General features: G+C 38.1%; 3 protein-coding genes across 4 annotated transcripts; 1 reads left to right on the forward strand and 2 right to left on the reverse strand.

Moving 5' to 3' along the window:
- Window positions 1-1699: 1699 nt before the first annotated feature.
- zgc:66427 (uncharacterized protein LOC406256 homolog) lies at window positions 1700-10906 on the reverse strand. Its single transcript, XM_056236436.1, has 5 exons — window positions 10112-10906; window positions 7968-8063; window positions 7775-7880; window positions 2081-2169; window positions 1700-1763 (listed from the first exon to the last, which is right to left on the reverse strand). Exons 1-4 carry the CDS (start codon window positions 10614-10616, stop codon window positions 2112-2114), a joined length of 765 nt encoding a protein of 254 aa, XP_056092411.1. The 5' UTR covers window positions 10617-10906; the 3' UTR covers window positions 1700-1763; window positions 2081-2111.
- Window positions 10907-11390: 484 nt separating this feature from the next.
- Window positions 11391-13045, forward strand: cbln13 (cerebellin 13). Its single transcript, XM_056236452.1, has 4 exons — window positions 11391-11886; window positions 12005-12067; window positions 12160-12291; window positions 12410-13045. Exons 1-4 carry the CDS (start codon window positions 11658-11660, stop codon window positions 12685-12687), a joined length of 702 nt encoding a protein of 233 aa, XP_056092427.1. The 5' UTR covers window positions 11391-11657; the 3' UTR covers window positions 12688-13045.
- Window positions 13046-13122: 77 nt separating this feature from the next.
- On the reverse strand, window positions 13123-15257 carry hbl4 (hexose-binding lectin 4). Of its 2 annotated transcripts, none has more exons than XM_056236451.1 (5): window positions 15198-15257; window positions 14582-14775; window positions 14344-14421; window positions 13913-13996; window positions 13123-13572 (listed from the first exon to the last, which is right to left on the reverse strand). In XM_056236451.1, exons 2-5 carry the CDS (start codon window positions 14763-14765, stop codon window positions 13193-13195), a joined length of 726 nt encoding a protein of 241 aa, XP_056092426.1. In that variant the 5' UTR covers window positions 14766-14775; window positions 15198-15257; the 3' UTR covers window positions 13123-13192. The 2 variants fall into 2 exon arrangements, with proteins under 2 accessions (XP_056092426.1, XP_056092425.1); XM_056236450.1 differs by having other exon boundaries at window positions 14335-14421.
- Window positions 15258-19983: the final 4726 nt, after the last annotated feature.

Raw genomic sequence — 19983 nt, forward strand, 5'->3', positions numbered from 1 at the left:
CAGAACTTTCTATAGCATTTATACTGTGTGTGTATATATATATATATATATATATATATATATATATATATATATATATATATTTCAAGAAAAAGAATCAAACCACCTTTGGAGTTAGCTACGCCCCAGGTTAGTTTAGTAAATATGGATATTGAGGTATGGCACCACATAAGTTAAAGGGCAAAAGCTAACTTGCAGAGCTTAAAAGATTGTCAAAATATTCTGACAATACCTTCCTCCACTCCACAATGCACTACACCAACACAAAACATTTGGCATTTTTTGTGTTTTCAATTGGAAAGAACCGTTAGACTGTCATGTAAAGGAAACAAATTGCAATACTTTCAAAGCTAGAAGATGACACCTCTCTGATGAGGCAAAGAAATCACCAAAGGTTTTACCACTCAAAATACGAATCCTTGAGCGAAGGCAAAAAGGTAACCGACCAACTGACTGCTACAAGACAATAGAATAATGAACATAACACCCACCCACAATCAAATAACCCCATAAACCGCAAAACATGAAAAAAATCCACTATAAAATATTTAACAAGCATCTCTGTGTGAAGGGCTGTCTAAGGAAATTGCCTTTCCGTTGTTCATTCCAAGGGGGTCGATGACATCGTCATAACTACCCCTCATCTGTTCTCAATCCCCATCTTCAGGCAAAGCATGCGCCATATGGCATTACTGCGCCTGACATACATCTCCACACCACAGATGGCCTCATTCAATGCAGAGAAGGCCTGGTGTAAAGAGCGTAAAGTGACTGGATTTCTTTAGCAGGCCACGTCTAAGATGCAGAAAAGCAATTTCATCTCCTGCACACAACTTTCCCTCCAAGAGTAGTACATGCAGTCAGGTCATCAGTCAAAATCTTTTGCATTTGAGTACACACTTAAACACACACACACTTCACCGCAACCAATAACACGTCCATTAATCTATCTAGTGGAAGTATTGCTCTGATCTGTTAACAAATGTACAGTTCAATTGAGTAAAATCAATCAGATGAAGAGGTTAAAAGAGCTTGATGTGGTAATGAGAGTTTTGCCTCAATGATGGATAAAAGTCACTATTCATGGTAGTTTCAACCAAATTAATCTATTGGAAATTTGACTCTGCCTCTGAAATGTTCATATATAGTAACAAAAAGGAAAGGGGTAAACAAAATAGATTAATACCAAAAACATTTTGTATCATTCGAAATATAAAACATCATGCCTCTTAGGTAATCCTGTGCAATATTTACGCATGTACAACTCATTTGCGTTCATTCGTGATCTGCCCAACAAACTCAAGTAGTTCATTCAAGCCAAAGCAACCCCAGCAGGCTGCACAAAACCAAATGCTAAGCCCAGCATAAATGACATGGTAAAAGAACCCTAACGCCACCCCACTGCGGGAGATCAAGATGTCCACGCGGAGAGGCGTTCCATGTGTAACTTTTCTCTCCATATTTACATATGATTCTTTTTCAAAGTTCTTTTCAGTTTACCAGTTTCACTCTTGAGTTTTAAAGTTAAAGAGCTAAATATAAAAGGCAAGCAGAGCAAACCCGGCGTCCGCTCAGGTGCTGTAGAACAGAGAAAAGCCGAGTCTCAAGAGTCACATCAGATAGTTAAAGCCAGGCTCACTCAGGGCCAGACGGATTAAGCGGACCACAAGTGTTGATGCTTGTTATTTGTTTTTGTTTCTTTGTGTCTTTCTCTCAATCATCTCGTCAGAAAATATATGCACCTGCCAGGGGGGTATAGTCTCCTAAAAGGAAGCAAAAAATAAAAAGTTAAAATAAATATAAAAACAAAAAATTAAATAATGTTGGAGTTCACTCAAACATGTTAACAAATTTGTATGCATTTTGTTCTGGAACACAAAATAAATAGATATTTTGAAAAATTGTGGTCCATACAATCAAACATTGGGGTCTAATGTTGATTATTGAAAATATCTTTATATATGCAGAAGAAAGTCATACATGTTTTGAACAACATGAAGGAGAGTAAATAATGACATTTTGGAAGGATTTTACGAACACATTTTTAAAAAAATAAATCTACTTGAACAAACAAGCTCACCTGAGTCATTGTCATTGCACGTGAACATGAATCAATCAAAAGGATGCTCAGGGCAGCACGGCTTCACTTTGCTCCAAGTGTCAATGCAGCTATTTAGAGAAATATCCACCATTACATATTTGAAAGCATTCATTTGTACAGCAAAATTATGATTTGTAATTATTTTAAAAGAATGGTTAGCGCAACGGATGCTAACGATTCATCGACAATCGATTAATTGTTGATAATGATTTAATCAATAAAAATGATTGATGTTCGATTAAGCGAGGTCATCATTGGAGTGCATCATTTTGAGGTGCGTGCGGCTCATGTGCAGCAGACAGACGTGGAAAAATGAAAGCGAGCACGCTGTGGTTATTACGTCATCTGCTCTATTCGCTCTCACGGTACTTTGATGTCATACACCGATCGGCCTGCACAGCGAACCTTAGTCAAAAACAAGAGCCCGACCGATATGGATTTTTGGGGGCCGATGTCGACATTTGGGAGTAAAAAAAAAGCCTGATATCGATATATCGGCCGATATTATTTATGTGTATATTATAGTGCAGTACCAGTCAAAAGGGACACTTTCCCATTCGTGTGTACAAACTTTTGACTGGTACTGTATATAGAACAGAGTATGGGAGTGGAGTGGTGTGATTTTGAACGGAGCGGATTTTTTAAAAGTCGGAGCGTCGTATCTATAGCACGAATTTTATTTCTCGTGCCATTTATATGCCAAAAAATAGTTTTTGCGTGCATATGAAACACACTAAACCCCTTGGTTAGGATAAATGGGTGTGAAGTGCGTTCTTGCCATAAAGTGCGTATCGTATGCACGCGAAAACTGCTTATCATAGGCTATGCAAGCAAAAACTATTTTTGCCGTATAAATGGTACGAGAAATAAAATTTGTGCTATAGATACGCACTTTCATGAGATCGGGCTGGATCAGGTGAAAGCTAGGGGTGTGCCGGTTTCAGAATTGGTGATGACGGTTATGACGTGAGTCAAATGTGACGGTTCGTAACATAACCGTCGTCGTCCGGGGGTGGGGGGTTATAGGACGTTCGGTTGAATAACTGTTCGTCTGTTATAGGACAACTCGCTCTTAACAGCAAGACAACTAGAAGTGAATGTGCTTTCCAATAAATGAATCACACACAGTAAACAAAACCTTAACAAATTAACTTTGCAATTTAGACGCGCAAACTGCGTGCCGGTGCGGTGAGACATACATGCTCGGGCAGATTCGGCTTGAAGTCGGTCATCCTCGGACGCGGCGCCGCGCGCGCTGTTACAAAAAAAAGCCGTGCACACAGCCAAGCCAAATGGGGTCTTGCGCACCCAACGCGTCATTTTTGCCGTGCGCACCTTCGCGCTCGTGCGGACGCGTCGAGTATAAACAAGGCTTTACTCCGTGTCAGCGCGCGCTCTGTTCGGTAAAGGTGCACAGACCTCTCCCGAATCATCTCCAGCACTCAGCCTCCGACGCACTACTAACTCCGCCTCCGTTTCCCTCGTAAGCTGATATTTGTATTTAAACATTCTCTATGATAAAAAAATGTTTGTAAAAAATATTTTAATAGCACGGTTTTGGCGGTTATAGAGTTCTAATGACGGTGTTCAACTATAACCGTCGGTCTCACGGTTATATAATGACCGTCACACCCCTAGTGAAAGCACATTTTAAACAGGTAACACTTATTCACACACGCAATCGCTTTCTCACTAATGCATTGCATTCGAACAAATGTAATCTTACAGTACTGTCGGTATTTGATTTCGAATGAGCAGAATTCTTTAAGAAATGTAGCGACCCGTAGATAAAATAACTGATGAAAACGTAGTTATTTTTTTCTTTCCAAACAAAATGTGCTCTGCAAAAAGCAGCAATGATATTTAACTTATAATGCTGATAACCTGTAATAAGCATAGCATGTCATAGGAAAAGTTTGCACACTATCCAATAGAGGTGCAACGGATCAAAAAACTCACGGTTCGGATTGTTTCTCGTTTCAGAGTCACGGATCGGATCATTTTTCGGATCAGCAAAAAAGACAAACAAAAAGACAAAACTTATGTTTATTTGTCTTATTAACACTTTTAAATTATTAAATTAAAATATATAAAATCAACTTAAAGTGCACAAGGCATAATATCTTATTTTTTAGAGATATTAGGGGGGTTGACTGGTTGAGTTACCGAAACAGGCCAATCAGGATGCTCTCTGTCTTACATGCGCACACACGCAAGGTCTCTCGCTCTCTATCCCTCTCTGCCGTTCGCGTTGTATGTTATGCACGCAGTATGTTCCGTCTCGCATGCGCGCTCTAGATTCCGGGAGATTTTAACTAATTTGCGGGCATCAGGGAGCCGCTATCGATATGCGGGATTTTTATAAGTTAAATTTTTTTAGGTCAATTCAGCGCAACTACGGACTGTCCGGCCAAAATCCGGACGTATGGCCACCCTACTACACACACCGTCACGGTTTTATCCACTAAGCTCTTTCCTTCATCATTATATTTGACAGGGAAGCCAAAATGCTCCCATATAGGGGTGGGCGATATGGCAAAAATATCATATCACGATTTTTTTCAGGAAAATCACGATTAACGATTTTAACACGATTCTTTTTCATGTTGGTTTTACTATTTTGCAAGTGACTGAGCATTACAGCCAAACTAATGTCCCTATTTAAAAAAAAAAGCCTTATAGGTAACAAAAGAAAAAAGAATGGCAGACATTTAGGCCAAAGTAGCGAAGATAAAAATCTTTATCATTATTTTCTTTATTAAGAATTAGGAACAAAGATACACATTAAGCATACACAACTTAATATACAAATGAAATAAACAGTGCTTTATTTTTTCAGCTACAGTAGGGGTATTTAACAGTAGCATTGAAAAAAGTAATTAGGCTAAATGAACAAATACGAAAATAAAACACAACATAGACTTCACTGTATAAATTATACATTGATTATTATTAAAGCTACTACTAAAGTTCTCAGTCAAGAGCAGTGAGTGATTTCCTCTTTGTTTTGTTGTTTTATTAACATTAAAGGGATAGTTCTCCCAAACATTTTAATTGTCATCATTTACTCTCTCAAGTTGTTTTAAACCCGAATAAGTTTCTTTCTTCTGTTGAAAATAAAAGTTATTTGGAAGAATGTGGCTAACCAAACAGTTGCTGTACTCCAGTGACTTCCATAGTATATGTTTTCCTACTATGAAAGTCAATGGGGACCAGCAACTGTTTGGTTAGCCACATTCTTCCAAATAACTTTTATTTTCAACAGAAGAAAGAAATTAATACAGGTTTGGAACAACATTAGAGTGAGTAAATAATGACAGAATTTTTATTTTTGGGTGAACTATCTCTTTAAGGACAAGAGGCAGCTTGTTTACTAACTGGCTACTGTCGCTTTAAGAGCTGCACGCGACGCGTCTAATATACACGCATTTGACAAGCAGATTTTCTCTCATTTTTTTTCTGTTTGCTTTCACTTTAGACATAACCAACTTTGTTTATGTAAACCTTGTGTGTATTTGACAATATTAGCGCAATAAGACTCGAAAGATAACTAATAACGTAGTCCAGTAAACAGACGCTGTTAGACAGGCTTTTAGTGCCCGTGTGCTTCCGGTGTATGCGCTCAGAAAGCACACGTCAGAACAGCGCATCAGCACGTGAATTACATGTTTAACCAGCAAGGCTTTAAAGCACATGCAAATAATGAACTTCTGTGAACTGCAGTGTCCCGTTCCTCTGCATTAACATTTGTTGTATGTTGAGACGGAGCTCGGCGCCAGAACTGCAACTGATAAAATGCACGATACTACGATATTTCTTCAAAAGCAGATCGTGGAGACATTTTAATCGTCCACGATCAAAAACCGTGATATCGCACACCCCTACTCCCATATATGGGGATTTAAATGACGCGGGGCGTTCAAGCTCCTCCGTTCCTCCGCTCGCCATGACCACGCTGTGGAGATGTGTGTGTGGACTGAACATGCGTACAATTTTTTTTTTACATAAATCAATCCGCGGATCACGTGTGTGCCGAACCGAAGATATTGATCCGAACGGATGATCCGTTGCACCACTACTATCCAATAAACCACATTGTAACTATTCTATTCTATTCCTAATGTTGTTGTTTATTTTATTTATTTAATATGCCTATATATTATGATGAGGAGAAATTTTGTGAGATTTTAAAGCATACTTAAATACTTTATTCGCAATTTCCTTGGGGAACGAAGACGGAGGGGTCTTTCTGATATCAGTGAGCGAGGAGTGGAGCGGTAAATGGTGAACCAGGAGCGGAGTGATTATTAAATGCTTGGAGCGCGGAGGGAATATTGTTGCCGCTCCACTCCGCTCACATACTCTGATATATAATACAGTAGCCTATACATAAACAGAATATTTATAAATAAACAATTTTTTTTGCAATGATTACTAAAATGTATAAAAAATAACTTGTATCAATAAATATATCAAAAGTGTCACTGGCAAAACCTTGTTATCTTCTATTATTAGTCTTAATTCCTCTAGTCTCTACCAGTGGAGGTAGTAATCTTTTTACTAAAGTAAAAGTAATAATAACATAATGCAAACATGTTTAATTTACATATGTACAGTACTTTTACTTAAATACTATTTTAAATAAGTACTCAACTAAGTAGTCAGCAAAATGTACTAAACGTGAAACTACTCATTACGCAAAAAGGCCCTATATAAAGTGTTATAATTATATAAATTATTGGAATATTGTTTGATGTTGTAACGTAGCGGCAGAATGGGCTTTAACACTGTGTCTACACCGAACGCGGCCGTTGGTTGATGAAAACATTGATTAAAATTAAGATACAATTAATACAAAACGAAATTCACTTTAAAGAAAGGTTTTGTGCTTTCTGTTTGATGTCTCTGTGAAAAGTTAATGCTTTCAGAGCGGTCACGTCCGTAACGGAGAACTGTCACGGCCGTAACATTGTTTTTTCCTCATTAATGCGAACACGAAAAATAAAATAAAATGAATATTTTATGTTCTGTGGAGACTACGGTTAGGCTACTCATAATTTGTATTCTGAATACGTAACAACGGTACATGTATTCCGTTACTCCCCAACACTGATATTAGTAGCCTATATAACCTTATATCTGCAAGATATTTTAATAACACGGTTTTGGCAGATATAGAGTTCTAATGACGGTGTTCAACTATAACCGTTGGTCTCACGCTTATATAAGAACCGTCACACCCCTAGCGTCAGCGGCACTTTTCATACAAATACTTGGTATAGTTTGGGCTCAAACGAAGATAATTATGCTTGACCATTTTTATGACAAGTTTATCTGTTATGTACAATGATTTGACAGACCACATATTCATGTAAAACAGCTACTTTTTCATGCTATGAAAATGGAGCACTTCTAATATGCCAGCAAATTTAAGAGCACTTGTTAAGTGATGTTCATATTCCCTATATTCACTGTAAAGCCAAGTTTCTAGGCTTTAAATTGACACCTATTTTGTGTTGGTTAAGCAAGCGGTTAAGTAACGTGATCAATTAGTAGCGCCACCCGCTTCGGATTTAAGGTGGGTTAACAATTAATCGATTGTTCATTTAAACAACGATCAATTATGGGAATTTATGTAAATTGACATCCCTATTTAGTGTAATTTACAATTACCTCTTATGGTAAACGCACAGGCAAGCCAGCCGAGCAATGGTTTCTCCCTGTAGAAGGTCTTCGAGACAGATAGAGCACTCTCCACTGTCCTTAGCTAGCACATCCGCTGTTGGACAAATAAGATACAACAATTAATAACTAAGATATTAGCAGATGAAAGAAAAACGGTGATAAAAACTAATTGGATGCTTACTGTTATAAGGGAGAGGTGGAGAAGTTAGACAACTTAAAAGGTGTTCCTCGATCCGCCCTCCAGGGAACGGCTTGGTGCAAAAGGGACAGCGAATAGCTGGTAAGGAGAGAAAAAAATAGAACTAAGCAATGCAAAATGGATACAGAAAGCGTTTCATGACACGCAGGCCAGTCAGAGTAATAGACGGGTGAGTTTGCACCCATGTGGCCCACTTTTCTGAACCCTCTGGCTGGACAATGGCCATCTGACCAATATAGTGTAAAAAAAAAAAAAAAAAAAGATTTACACAGACATCATTAGTAAACTGGATTTCAATCCATCATGGATCATCCTGTCAGGAATGCCTGAAATGTCTATAATGTCCCCAAAGCCTAATTACACCACAAGCTCATTAGTCTCGTGCAGAACCATTAATCTATTTTAATCACCTTCCATATTTTATATGCTTTAAAACAGAATAAAATCACTTAAATACCAGTCAACCTGGGTTTGTTGTCTTTTTTATTATGTACATAAACTTTCAGTAACACTTTACAATAAGGTCCCTTAACGGTCACCATCCCGTATACGGGAGATCTAACTTTACTTCGCTATATTACTATTAAATCCTAATCGAATTATGACAAACTATATATCGTTGGAAAGGTCTAAGACTGCTAAATAGATATTTGACTGCTGTTTTTTGCTACAAATTATGTAGGAAGAGTAACCGATGATTTTTTGACAAGAGTGCACCTCAAAAAAATCTGCATCATAACAGGAGTTCTGACCTTCATCACAAAAAGTTGATGCACACAGCTTTAATAATTGAAACTTTGATTTTCATGCTAAAAGTGCATAATAAAACAAATAATCTAGTATTTTTCAATAAAAAATTATAATATAATATTATCCTCTAAAAAGTATAATATGTATATTATCCTCTAAAATATAATATCTTTTTTATCGCCTTTTTTATTATATCACATATTTTAGTAGTTATCATAAATTAGGTATCATTTGAAAGCTTACAAACTCAGAATTCATCCTGTGAAAACCGCTTTGAAATTGAAGGTTGCGTTACCATAGAAACGGTACTCTAAAATATTTGATCAGGCTCCTCCCCTTTTGGGCATCATTATATTTCATAATTTTATCATCAAAACCTTTTCTAATATTGACGAAACACATTGTCAGAAAGGTCTGTGTCTCAAGGTTCCAAATTGTGTGACAGAATTGATATTTGGACAGAAATTTTTTAATTTGTTAAGGCAGAATGTATACAACTAAATTCAATGGAATGCATGTCACCCGGTGGCTGGTACTACACCTAAACAAAATCTCATGGGAACTTCAATTTTTGTGATATCAACTTCAAATTTGAAACACAACTTGGTTAGATATATGGCTTTGATTTTATAGTAATTTTAGAGCAAAAAATGTTTTGTAAAATATATATTTTATATAAAATAAAAAATATATAGTACAGTATATTTGATTTACTGTAAATTTACTGTTTTCACTTCAGCAATAATCTGCTGAGTGTTTCCTTTAAAACAAGACCAAACTTAGGTATATATTCCAAAGCATTCTTGAATTACAACCATTTAAGTTTGAATAGTGCATTTAACCCCCATTCTCAAAAAGGGGGATGACAGCTAAGGGGTTAAGTTAAAGCATTAACTTATTAATGATTTATAAGTATTATTCATTGTTAGTACCAGATGAGTAATGCTAACAAATGGAACCACTTTTGGTAAAAATTGTTACCAAACTTTCATTAAGCTAACTAGTTAAAAACAAAATTAGATGAACAGTAGAGACTGGCAACTGAAGTCACTTTCTTTCAATGAAAGTGAACGGTGACTGGGGTAGTCTACCTAAAATATTTTGATAAAGTAAAATAGATCTTAAACAACATGAGATGAGTAATGACATTTTTTTAGGTGAACTATCCTTTTAGAGTAATACGGTTAAGTATAGGCTTATTTTGTTTAATACATAATATATATGAACCTGTTGAGCTCCGGTCAAATCTGTTAACTGTATATTTGGCTATCACTCACTGTAAACAGTGCAGGTTTAAATGACAGAACGTAGATTTAACAGGGTGTAACGTTTGAAATGACTGTCAAAGGAACTAAACAATCTGCTCTTTAACTTACCACCGTGGCGGTTGTTGAGCCTGTAGAGGCCGATCCACGCCTCGGAGACTGGCCGTGCGTGGGTCCCTCTCAGCCGGGCGGACCTCGCCGTGACGCCGCCGGTGGAAGAATGGCGACCGCTGGGCAAACGCTCCGAGAAAGTGCGCTGCGGTGCACGGCCTATTTCCTCTCCGCCCACAGGGCCTCCAGGACTGTCATCCTCCTCGCGTTTCTCATCGGCTCCGTTCTCGTCCGTCGGCGAGGCCTGGCTGCTCAGCGACGGGGATGTGTGGCGGTCGGCGGGACTGCCTTCGCTGCTCGCCTGCTGCCCGGTATCCGAGTCGCTACCCTCCTCTGACCTGCTGCGGTTCGTCTCGGAGTCATGATCAAAACTCCCGGAGAACTCCACCATGAGGCTAGTGGGCCTGGTGCTTTGGATTCGTCGGCAGGATTCTCTCTTGATGCCATCTTTATCGAAAGGTGTCGAAGCAGCTTCCTCATGTAAACGGCTCGATCTCGTCCCCATGTTCACCCGCGCGCAGAGCTCGCGCACTCCCTAATACCGATCGATCGATGACTGATCAGCTAACCCGATTGCTTCCGTCACAAAGCCCTTAGGCCATACAACCATATGCCACATTTATTTTAAAGTCGTAATGATAACACTTGTGCTGTGTTTTATTTCGCTTTCAGTTATGACAACTGCCTACCGCATTTTCCTGGCAGTTATTTCCTATGGTCCTTGTTCAACGGCAGCAACGCACCACACCGGAAGTTGGCCTCTTTCCTTCTTCGTTCAACCGACAGTGTGACCTCACGCTCTAAATTAACTTTTTATCCAATAGAGGAGCAGACGCATTTGAAAAGTGGGCTATGTGAATTATTTCGTGAGAAATTGATAATTAAATATTATGCTAGATGTCATCCGCAACCAGTTATTTTACGCGACGTCACAAAATTGTGCTGCCTTTTTATAGCCTGAGCCTTTATTTATTCATTTATTTGTATTATTGATGATTTGCATTCCTGTTGTTTTTTATTTGTGTTTTTTTTTGTGCTACCTACCTTGACATTAAAAAAGAGCATGGACGTCACTGCAATCATTTATTCAAAGTGACAAAAGACTTCACATTTAACTTTTTAAAATTAATGTTCATACCATCTTGGGAGACAACAGTGAACACTTTTCAAATATCCTACATTTAATATATTTATGCAGCTCAGTTTTATATCACTTAGGCTATATTATAGTTTTTTAAACGATAGACTACTATAAACATTTTTTGTCAATACTAAACTAATGAATAACTATTGAAATAAAAAAAAATCCCTTGTCTCTGAACAAACCACTGATTTCAAGCTGGGAATCTTTCACATCACAATGCTCAGGATTATACATTGAGGCATTTTCCTATAAAGAATATACCCAAAAGAAAAAAGAATAGTGTGCAGAGTTGATGTATTGCTGCAAAAGTTATTATTTGTGACATTTGATCTTCTCACTTAAATACACATTAATCTAAAGCTTTTCTGAGTCAGTGTTGCAAGTCCAAACAATACAAGGGTCATGTTTACTTTTACAGCATCATGTGGTTCAGTATTGCCCCAAAACTGTGCAAAATTCAACATGCAACATAAAAATCAGCCATACAAAGCTATGAAGATGATGCTTTTATTGCTTTGTGTTGGCGTCTCACTGGCACACGATTTAACTACATCAGCACAGCTAAAGGACATTGAGGAAAGGCTGCGAGCCACAGAGGAAACACTGAAAGAACTGAAGAGAGAGAATGAAGGTATGAAGGTTTTTATCTACATCTATTATTTTCAAGACATTCAATCATTTCCAGCCCAACACATTATAAAAACCAATGTGGCATTATAACAAAATTATGAAATGTTCATTCTGAACAGCTTTAAGGATTTTCACAAAAGCCTCAAGTGATACACTTGAATCTATCCAGGCAGAGAATAAAGGTAAATGGAAATAATTATTCTATGACGTTATATTTAAAACCAAGTGTAAATAAATATGACAAAACCAAAAAAAAATCCTTATCTTTTCACAGCCAAAAAGGTTGCCTTTTCAGCTGGACTTTTGGCATCTGGATCCCAATCATTTGGACCCTTTGAAACTCGGAAAACCCTGATCTACCAAAAAATTTTCACTAACACTGGAAATGCATATGACTCCAACACTGGTAACCTGTCCTGTTCACATTTCTTTATTTTGTTAATTGTTGCGTGTAAAGTAAATCGTTTTCAACTTAAAGGCATTTCTTTACCGTTTCTGAATTCAAATGTGTATGTGTCTCACAGGTACTTTCACAGCACCAGTGAAAGGAGTCTATTTCTTCAGATTTTATGCTCATGCTCACCCTTTTAAGAAAGTGGCAGTCAGTCTCCATAAAAATAATCAAATCCAATGCTCTGTGTTTTTTCTGAAGCCTGAGACCAATGCTAACGGCAGCAATGGTGTTGTTCTCTCACTGGAAAAGGGTGATGAAGTGAACACACAGCTGTGGGAGAACAGCTGGGTTTATGATGATGAAAGCAGCTATACCAGTTTCAGCGGTTTTCTGCTTTTCCCTTTGTGAGGTTCCACTTAATTCAGAATGGAATGTGACAAAAAATGTACTTGTGTCATAATGATAATAATAATATTTGAGTGATATTTACATTAAAGGAAGAGAACATTGTGTGATCCTAAACTCTTCTTGAATTTTGAACATAAAAAATAATCATTAGCTTCTCTAATGACATCGAACTTGAAAACATTTTAGAAATTGTATCTTTATTCTTTTTGTTGACGAGTTTTCTTCAGCCCTTTTTTAATGTATCAGTATGCAGTAAATTCATTTTAACAACCATACAAAAAGCCAGTCAATGTCATTATTTTACTAGTCTTGATTATGTATAAATACATTTATCATACAAATCCAGATGTAACTGCAAATACTCACCTGAATGTTTATGATACTGAAAAATCAAAAACTAGAAGTATATGGATGTTTTTATGTGCATGGCGAATCCTCAGTTTATAAGATTTTCTTTATTCATTTATCATTCAAACATCAGAGCAATAACAATTCATAATCTGTTTTACAGTTCGCACACCACATGATACTCGGAACTACAGTTAATATCATTCCATACACCATTTTTGTAAATAACTGTACAGTCCTCTGCCCCATTATGATCGTTTGGCTCATTTTCTTTCCAGTTGGTGAAAGTTAAAGGTTGGCCATTCATATCTACAAAATGCCCTTCTTTCTGTCTGTCAGTTGCACCAACATATATGTAAGTAGACTCGAGGGCAGCTTGCAATGATGTTAGAACTTTGTTCTCATCTTCACTTCTTGGCAGGACAATTTTAGCACCAGCGTCAGAGCAGAACCTCTGTGCCTTTTCAAAAGTTCCCTTTAGCCCATCGGACACATAATATTTCTGTCCCAGTTTCCTGAACATTTGAAATCCTAGGACTAAAAAAAACAACAACAAAAACATTTTAAAAAGGAATTGTACTATTATCTTTGAAAAAATATTGTTATATGAATAAACAAAAGATGTGGTGTAAACATTATTTATGTAGGAGTTTTCGGTAACGCTTCCTTTTACAGTCCTGTTACCCATGTACTTACTATGTACTTATTATAGTAATTATAATTACTGGGTAATAACTAGGTACTAACCCTGAACCTACCCCTAAACCTACCCCTAACCCATGTAGTTACCTTATATTAGCCAGTACTTTCTAGGTAAGTACACTGTAAGTACACGTAAGTACTGTACTGTAAAAGGAAGCGTTACCGAGTTTTCTACCTTTCTCTACTGCAGCGAGTCTGTCAGTTAGGTATTTGACATCTGATTGAAGTTGTAGTACTAATGCACTTTGAACACCAGTAGCTGTAAAAGAATACCAGAGTTAAAATCACAAGTAGAGTATGTGGAAGAAAAATATTTTACAGATTTTGTCTTGTACTTTATGTAAACTCAATTAAGATATAAATATCTTAATTTAGAAGAAAAATACTTGATCACAGTCTAGATCTTCATTCAGCATCATTTATTTTACATAGACCTTATAAGTTTTTTTGATTGACTGACTTTTGTATTCTGTTTTCAGACAAGAAAAAGATTGACACCTTACTTGTTTCAATTAATAGTTTTTCTGTTTTATAAAAATATATATATTTACCACACACACACACACACACACACACACATTACTGTTTTAATTTTACCTGGCAGACCTGGATTTCCTTTGTCTCCTTTAGGGCCAACAACACCCACGGGTCCTATTTTCCCTGGGGGTCCCTGTGCACCAACTCCTGCAGAGAGAAAAAGTGTGTGTGATGATTAAATCTCATTTCTCTGATCTGATCATTTCTCTGATTTCATCACCTTATCTTTCAGCATTAGAACAAAGGTACCACTCAATCAATTTTGAACACAACAAAACCAACAACCAGGGGGGAAAAAGGCATTAACCTGGATCTCCTTTTTCCCCTTTCGGTCCAGGAAACCCGTCTCTTCCATCTCTGCCAGGGCTGCCGTTGTGTCCAGGTGTGCCCGGCACCCCAGCATAAGCTGGACAGCTACTTTCAGATGCAGCTAGAAGCACAAACTCCATTAGGAGCAGCGCAGCACAGAGGTGATGCTTTAACAGCGCCATCTGCTGTTCACTATGGAAATGGCAAGATTTCGGTTTCTGCAATGCAGTGTTGTTCAGCTGTCAGAGAACATACACGCATTCTTGAGTTCAAATGATACAATTATTTCCACTTTTCCAAATTTCCATTTTTATAAAGATGTCATTCCTCTCTTAATATAATGATATTTAATAACAGTGAGGTAGGTTTGATATAGCTAATATAGGTATATTTAGTTATTTCAAACAAGTTTACTTGGTTAAGGTAAAAAGAAAGTAGGCTAGCCTAAATTAAGAGAAATACATGTAACTTTTTGTCTCATATTTTTTCAGTTCTCTATTGAATGTTAAAAACGATTTTGCCCAACAGTGAATATAAAATCCTTTTCACCGAAAACTGGACAACAATACAAATTACTGACATTTATACTTCAAAGAGCATAGCATGGATCTTACCAAAAGAATAGGCCTGTCGATCAGCACTACATTGTGAACAACTGCACGCAGACACTTCACCAAATTTCAGTGACGTAGTAACTCAGATCAGAGTTCGTTCGATGACAAAACAAAAAGAGAAACAGACTATTAGGTTTATTTATACCGGTGTCATTTTTAAATCTGTAGTTCTATCAGTCTTATCTTTTTCTTTACCGTAATTCAGCCTATATGCGAAATGTAATGAAAAACGACACATGATTTATGACTAAACGATAGGTCACTCAGTCTTGAAAAGGATAATAGGCTAGATGAAAGGTTTTGCTTCCCAATAGGTGCACTGCTCAGCAGGCACGTGCATACATAGACATCAAAGGGGGCTTGAGCACCTGCCCTTTTTATTCCTGGAGAGACAGTGCCCTTTTTTTCTGGGGTGCTTTTTTTTTTTATCTTTGAAAAATAATATATATTCCTGTTTCCTGTTCCCTGTCAAACAAATATATTTATTGAATAGTGTATCTAAATATCAGGTCAGGAGTTCTGAAGCGCCGATCAGAGTAAACGCGTCTGCTCTAGTGAGCTCGCGCTGCGCTGCCGTTTGGACTTTGAGCCAAGCCGATAAACAGTCCGTGTGAGGCGCGTGCGGTTCAAATGAGTTTCGTTCCGCTTTTGGCACATAAACATTATCGATTGATATCGAGTATTGACGATATTGACTCGAACTTGATATCGTTTTATCAATAAAAATTATATCGCGATAATGAATGAATGAGCATATCAATTTAAGACGTGGCTAAATGTAATTTATGACCTTGTATGGAAAATCCAGACGTTTTTATGACTTTTTATGGCCTAAAATTCTTATTATTAAAGTTAATGACTTACATCAAGAGTCGTTCCCCCTGAAATGTTGAAATCTAAATTGGTGAATTTAGAAGAAATCTACAGATGCAAACAGATGGAGGATAGTAGGTTTAAAACAAACTCCATCTAAATGTGGATTTTGAAGGTTTTATTTGATGATGATGATACAGTCCTCCCTCAAATGTGAAACTAAGTCCATGTCAGCATCAGGTGTATCAAATATATACTTGATTGAAACTAGTAGCATAGAAAACATGCACATTGTGGCATGGTTTTTCTTTGCTGCTCTATAAACCTATGAATACTAAGGAGACCATGGTTTCTGTGTGAACTGATTATTTTGTAGACATCTTTTGAAAATGAAACAATTGCGTGAGTTTGAGTAAGATAAAATTAATTAACTTTTTTAATAATTTTTTTTAAAAGTCAGAGTTGTGTTAATATACAGGTCCTTCTAAAAAAATTAGCATATTGTGATAAAGTTCATTATTTTCCATAATGTAATGATAAAAATTAAACTTTCATATATTTTATATTCATTGCACACCAACTGAAATATTTCAGGTCTTTTATTGTTTTAATACTGATGATTTTGGCATACAGCTCATGAAAACCCAAAATTCCTATCTCAAAAAATTAGCATATCATGAAAAGGGTCTCTAAATGAACTATTAACCTAATCATCTGAATCAACTAATTAACTCTAAACACCTGCAAAAGATTCCTGAGGCTTTTAAAAACTCCCAGCCTGTTTCATTACTCAAAACCGCAATCATGGTTGCCGACTGCCGACCTGACTGCTGTCCAGAAGGCCATCATTGACACCCTCAAGCAAGAGGGTAAGACACAGAAAGAAATTTCTGAACAAATAGGCTGTTCCCAGAGTGCTGTATCAAGGCACCTCAGTGGGAAGTCTGTGGGAAGGAAAAAGTGTGGCAAAAAACGCTGCACAACGAGAAGAGGTGACCGAACCCTGAGGAAGATTGTGGAGAAGGACCGATTCCAGACCTTGGGGGACCTGCGGAAGCAGTGGACTGAGTCTGGAGTAGAAACATACAGAACCACCGTGCACAGGCGTGTGCAGGAAATGGGCTACAGGTGCCGCATTCCCCAGGTCAAGCCACTTTTGAACCAGAAACAGCGGCAGAAGCGCCTGACCTGGGCTACAGAGAAGCAGCACTGGACTGTTGCTCAGTTTTGCATGTCATTCGGAAATCAAGGTGCCAGAGTCTGGAGGAAGACTGGGGAGAAGGAAATGCCAAAATGCCTGAAGTCCAGTGTCAAGTACCCACAGTCAGTGATGGTCTGGGGTGCCATGTCAGCTGCTGGTGTTGGTGCACTGTGTTTTATCAAGGGCAGGGTCAATGCAGCTAGCTTTCAGGAGATTTTGGAGCACTTCATGCTTCCATCTGCTGAAAAGCTTTATGGAGATGAAGATTTCATTTTTCAGCACGACCTGGCACCTGCTCACAGTGCCAAAACCACTGGTAAATGGTTTACTGACCATGGTATTACTGTGCACAATTGGCCTGCCAACTCTCCTGACCTGACCCCCATAGAGAATCTGTGGGATATTGTGAAGAGAAAGTTGAGAGACGCAAGACCCAACACTCTGGATGAGCTTAAGGCCGCTATCGAAGCATCCTGGGCCTCCATAACACCTCAGCAGTGCCACAGGCTGATTGCCTCCATCCATGCCACGCCGCATTGAAGCAGTAATTTCTGCAAAAGGATTCCAGACCAAGTATTGACTATTGAGTGCATAACTGAACATAACTATTTGAAGGTTGACTTTTTTTTTTGTATTAAAAACACTTCTTTTACTGGTCGGATGAAATATGCTAATTGTTTTAGACAGGAATTTTGGGTTTTCATGAGCTGTATGCCAAAATCATCAGTATTAAAACAATAAAAGACCTGAAATATTTCAGTTGGTGTGCAATGAATCAAAAATATATGAAAGTTTAATTTTTATCATTACATTATGGAAAATAATGAACTTTATCACAATATGCTAATTTTTTTAGAAGGACCTGTATATACTTTTTTGTTTAAAAAAAGTTAAAAAAAAAAAAACGTAATAATGAGAAGTGCCCTTTTTTTCACTTGAGCCCCTGCCCCTCAAAATGTCTGTGCACGTCCCTGCTGCTCAGTGTTTGTCTAATGCAAATGCACTGTGTTTGAACAGTTGAAATAACACCAGGACATCAAATACTTTTGTCCCAAAGAGAAACTTTTCTCATTAACCTATTTATCTGTTATAGTTGCAAAAATAGGCCTACACTTTCGGTGTAGGGTAGGCCTACACACCTAAGGTAAATCTTAGGACTCTGACTGATTGAATGCAATTGATTAGGCCTATTGGTTACTTATTTAAAGTTACTAAAATGTCTGTGTTTTTTTTATCCACTAGACATTCAAATACCACATTTAGGCTACATAATAATGTAACATGCTGAGAAATCACAGGGTCAATAGCCTATCACTGATTTGTGAAAAGCATGTGAACCATAAAGTAGAGGTTTACATTGATGAATCCAAATAACAGAAAATACTTGACACTGCTTTAAGTTTTATAAAACAACAAGATCCAATTTTTGTGTAAATATGAATGATTAACTTTCTTAGGACAATCAGGATTGAAGTCATGGGTTTGCTTATTTCATCCAGAAGTACAAAGGCTAAACTTATGACATTAGTCATCAGAACCAGAGCATTTTTTACTACCGATTAATAAAGTGCTCATGCCCGGTGTAGACAGGATGTTATAGTTTGTTCTATAGTTTGTTTCCTAAACTAAAAAAAACAACAACTTTATACTTAGTGTGCCTGTAATGATTTCCATTACACGAGAGTAGATGTTAAAACTTCATGCTGATTTGTACTCGGCTTTCGCCAAGATAAGCAAAACTAAGACGTAGCTTTACAGTAAACTATGCTTCAACATCCATTTACGCTTCTTTCCATAAGGTGGTGTGACTCCCCTTCTGTCCGGCGTTAACGGCAGCAGTGTACTTGGCGCGTTAGCGCACGCGACGGCTGCAACTACAGGACCAGCACGACAACCGTCTGGATTGAACCGAGTAGGGGACATCTCTAGGGTCTTCAAGTGGGCACCTTCCGTCCTCAGTGTTTCGTCGACTAGCCCACGACACCTCAAGAGGGCTCGACAGTGACTCTGGCGTCCCAGTGTCACCCCCTCCGTCCCCCACTCAACTCAGCCCAGCTTACTGACCTCTACATCCCTCCTGCTGCTGAGACCTAACCACAATCTCACAATCTCTCCGCAACCCGACCATACGCGCCAACCCGTTTGACTAAGGCTATCGAGCCCCACTGGTGCGTTAATATGCAGTTTCAGTGGACAACGGTTCCGTATGGCATACCACCTACCGCAAAACACAATATCTGCCCAACCACCCGTCATTCACGCAATATCCACAGGAACGTATACAAACAAACCAACAGACTCTTCAAGTTTACAAGAATTCTACGAAACCGTAGCGTGGCGGCCTGTACACAGCCAGCTAGAATATTTCCGTCTCAACCACAGCCAGTTGCTGCTCCTTTCTGCTGCTTCAGATAAGTTCTTTACTGTGCGACGCAACTCTTGGCCGCTGAATCCGATGTCTCTGAGGAACCGGGTTGTAGAGTGTGCCACAAAACCTCGACAACCCACTTCCACTGGATAAACCTGGACTCTCCATCCTCGCTGTTCTGCTTCAGTGGCCAGATGAGCATACCGCAGTTTCTTCCTCTCATATGCCTCATCTACTGCATCCTCCCATGGCACTGTTAACTCTATCAGTTGAACAATGCGTGCTGATCCAGACCACAAAACAATATCTGGTCGTAGGTTAGTGGTGGCAATCTCAGGTGGAAAAATAAGCCGTTGGTCAAGATCAGCCAGCATCTTCCAGTCCCTAGCAGCTTCCAGTTGTCC

Source organism: Rhinichthys klamathensis, unplaced genomic scaffold, assembly GCF_029890125.1.
Source record: "Rhinichthys klamathensis goyatoka isolate OS25496 unplaced genomic scaffold, OSU_Roscu_1.1 h1tg000446l_1, whole genome shotgun sequence".
NCBI classification, from domain to species: Eukaryota; Metazoa; Chordata; class Actinopteri; order Cypriniformes; family Leuciscidae; genus Rhinichthys; species Rhinichthys klamathensis.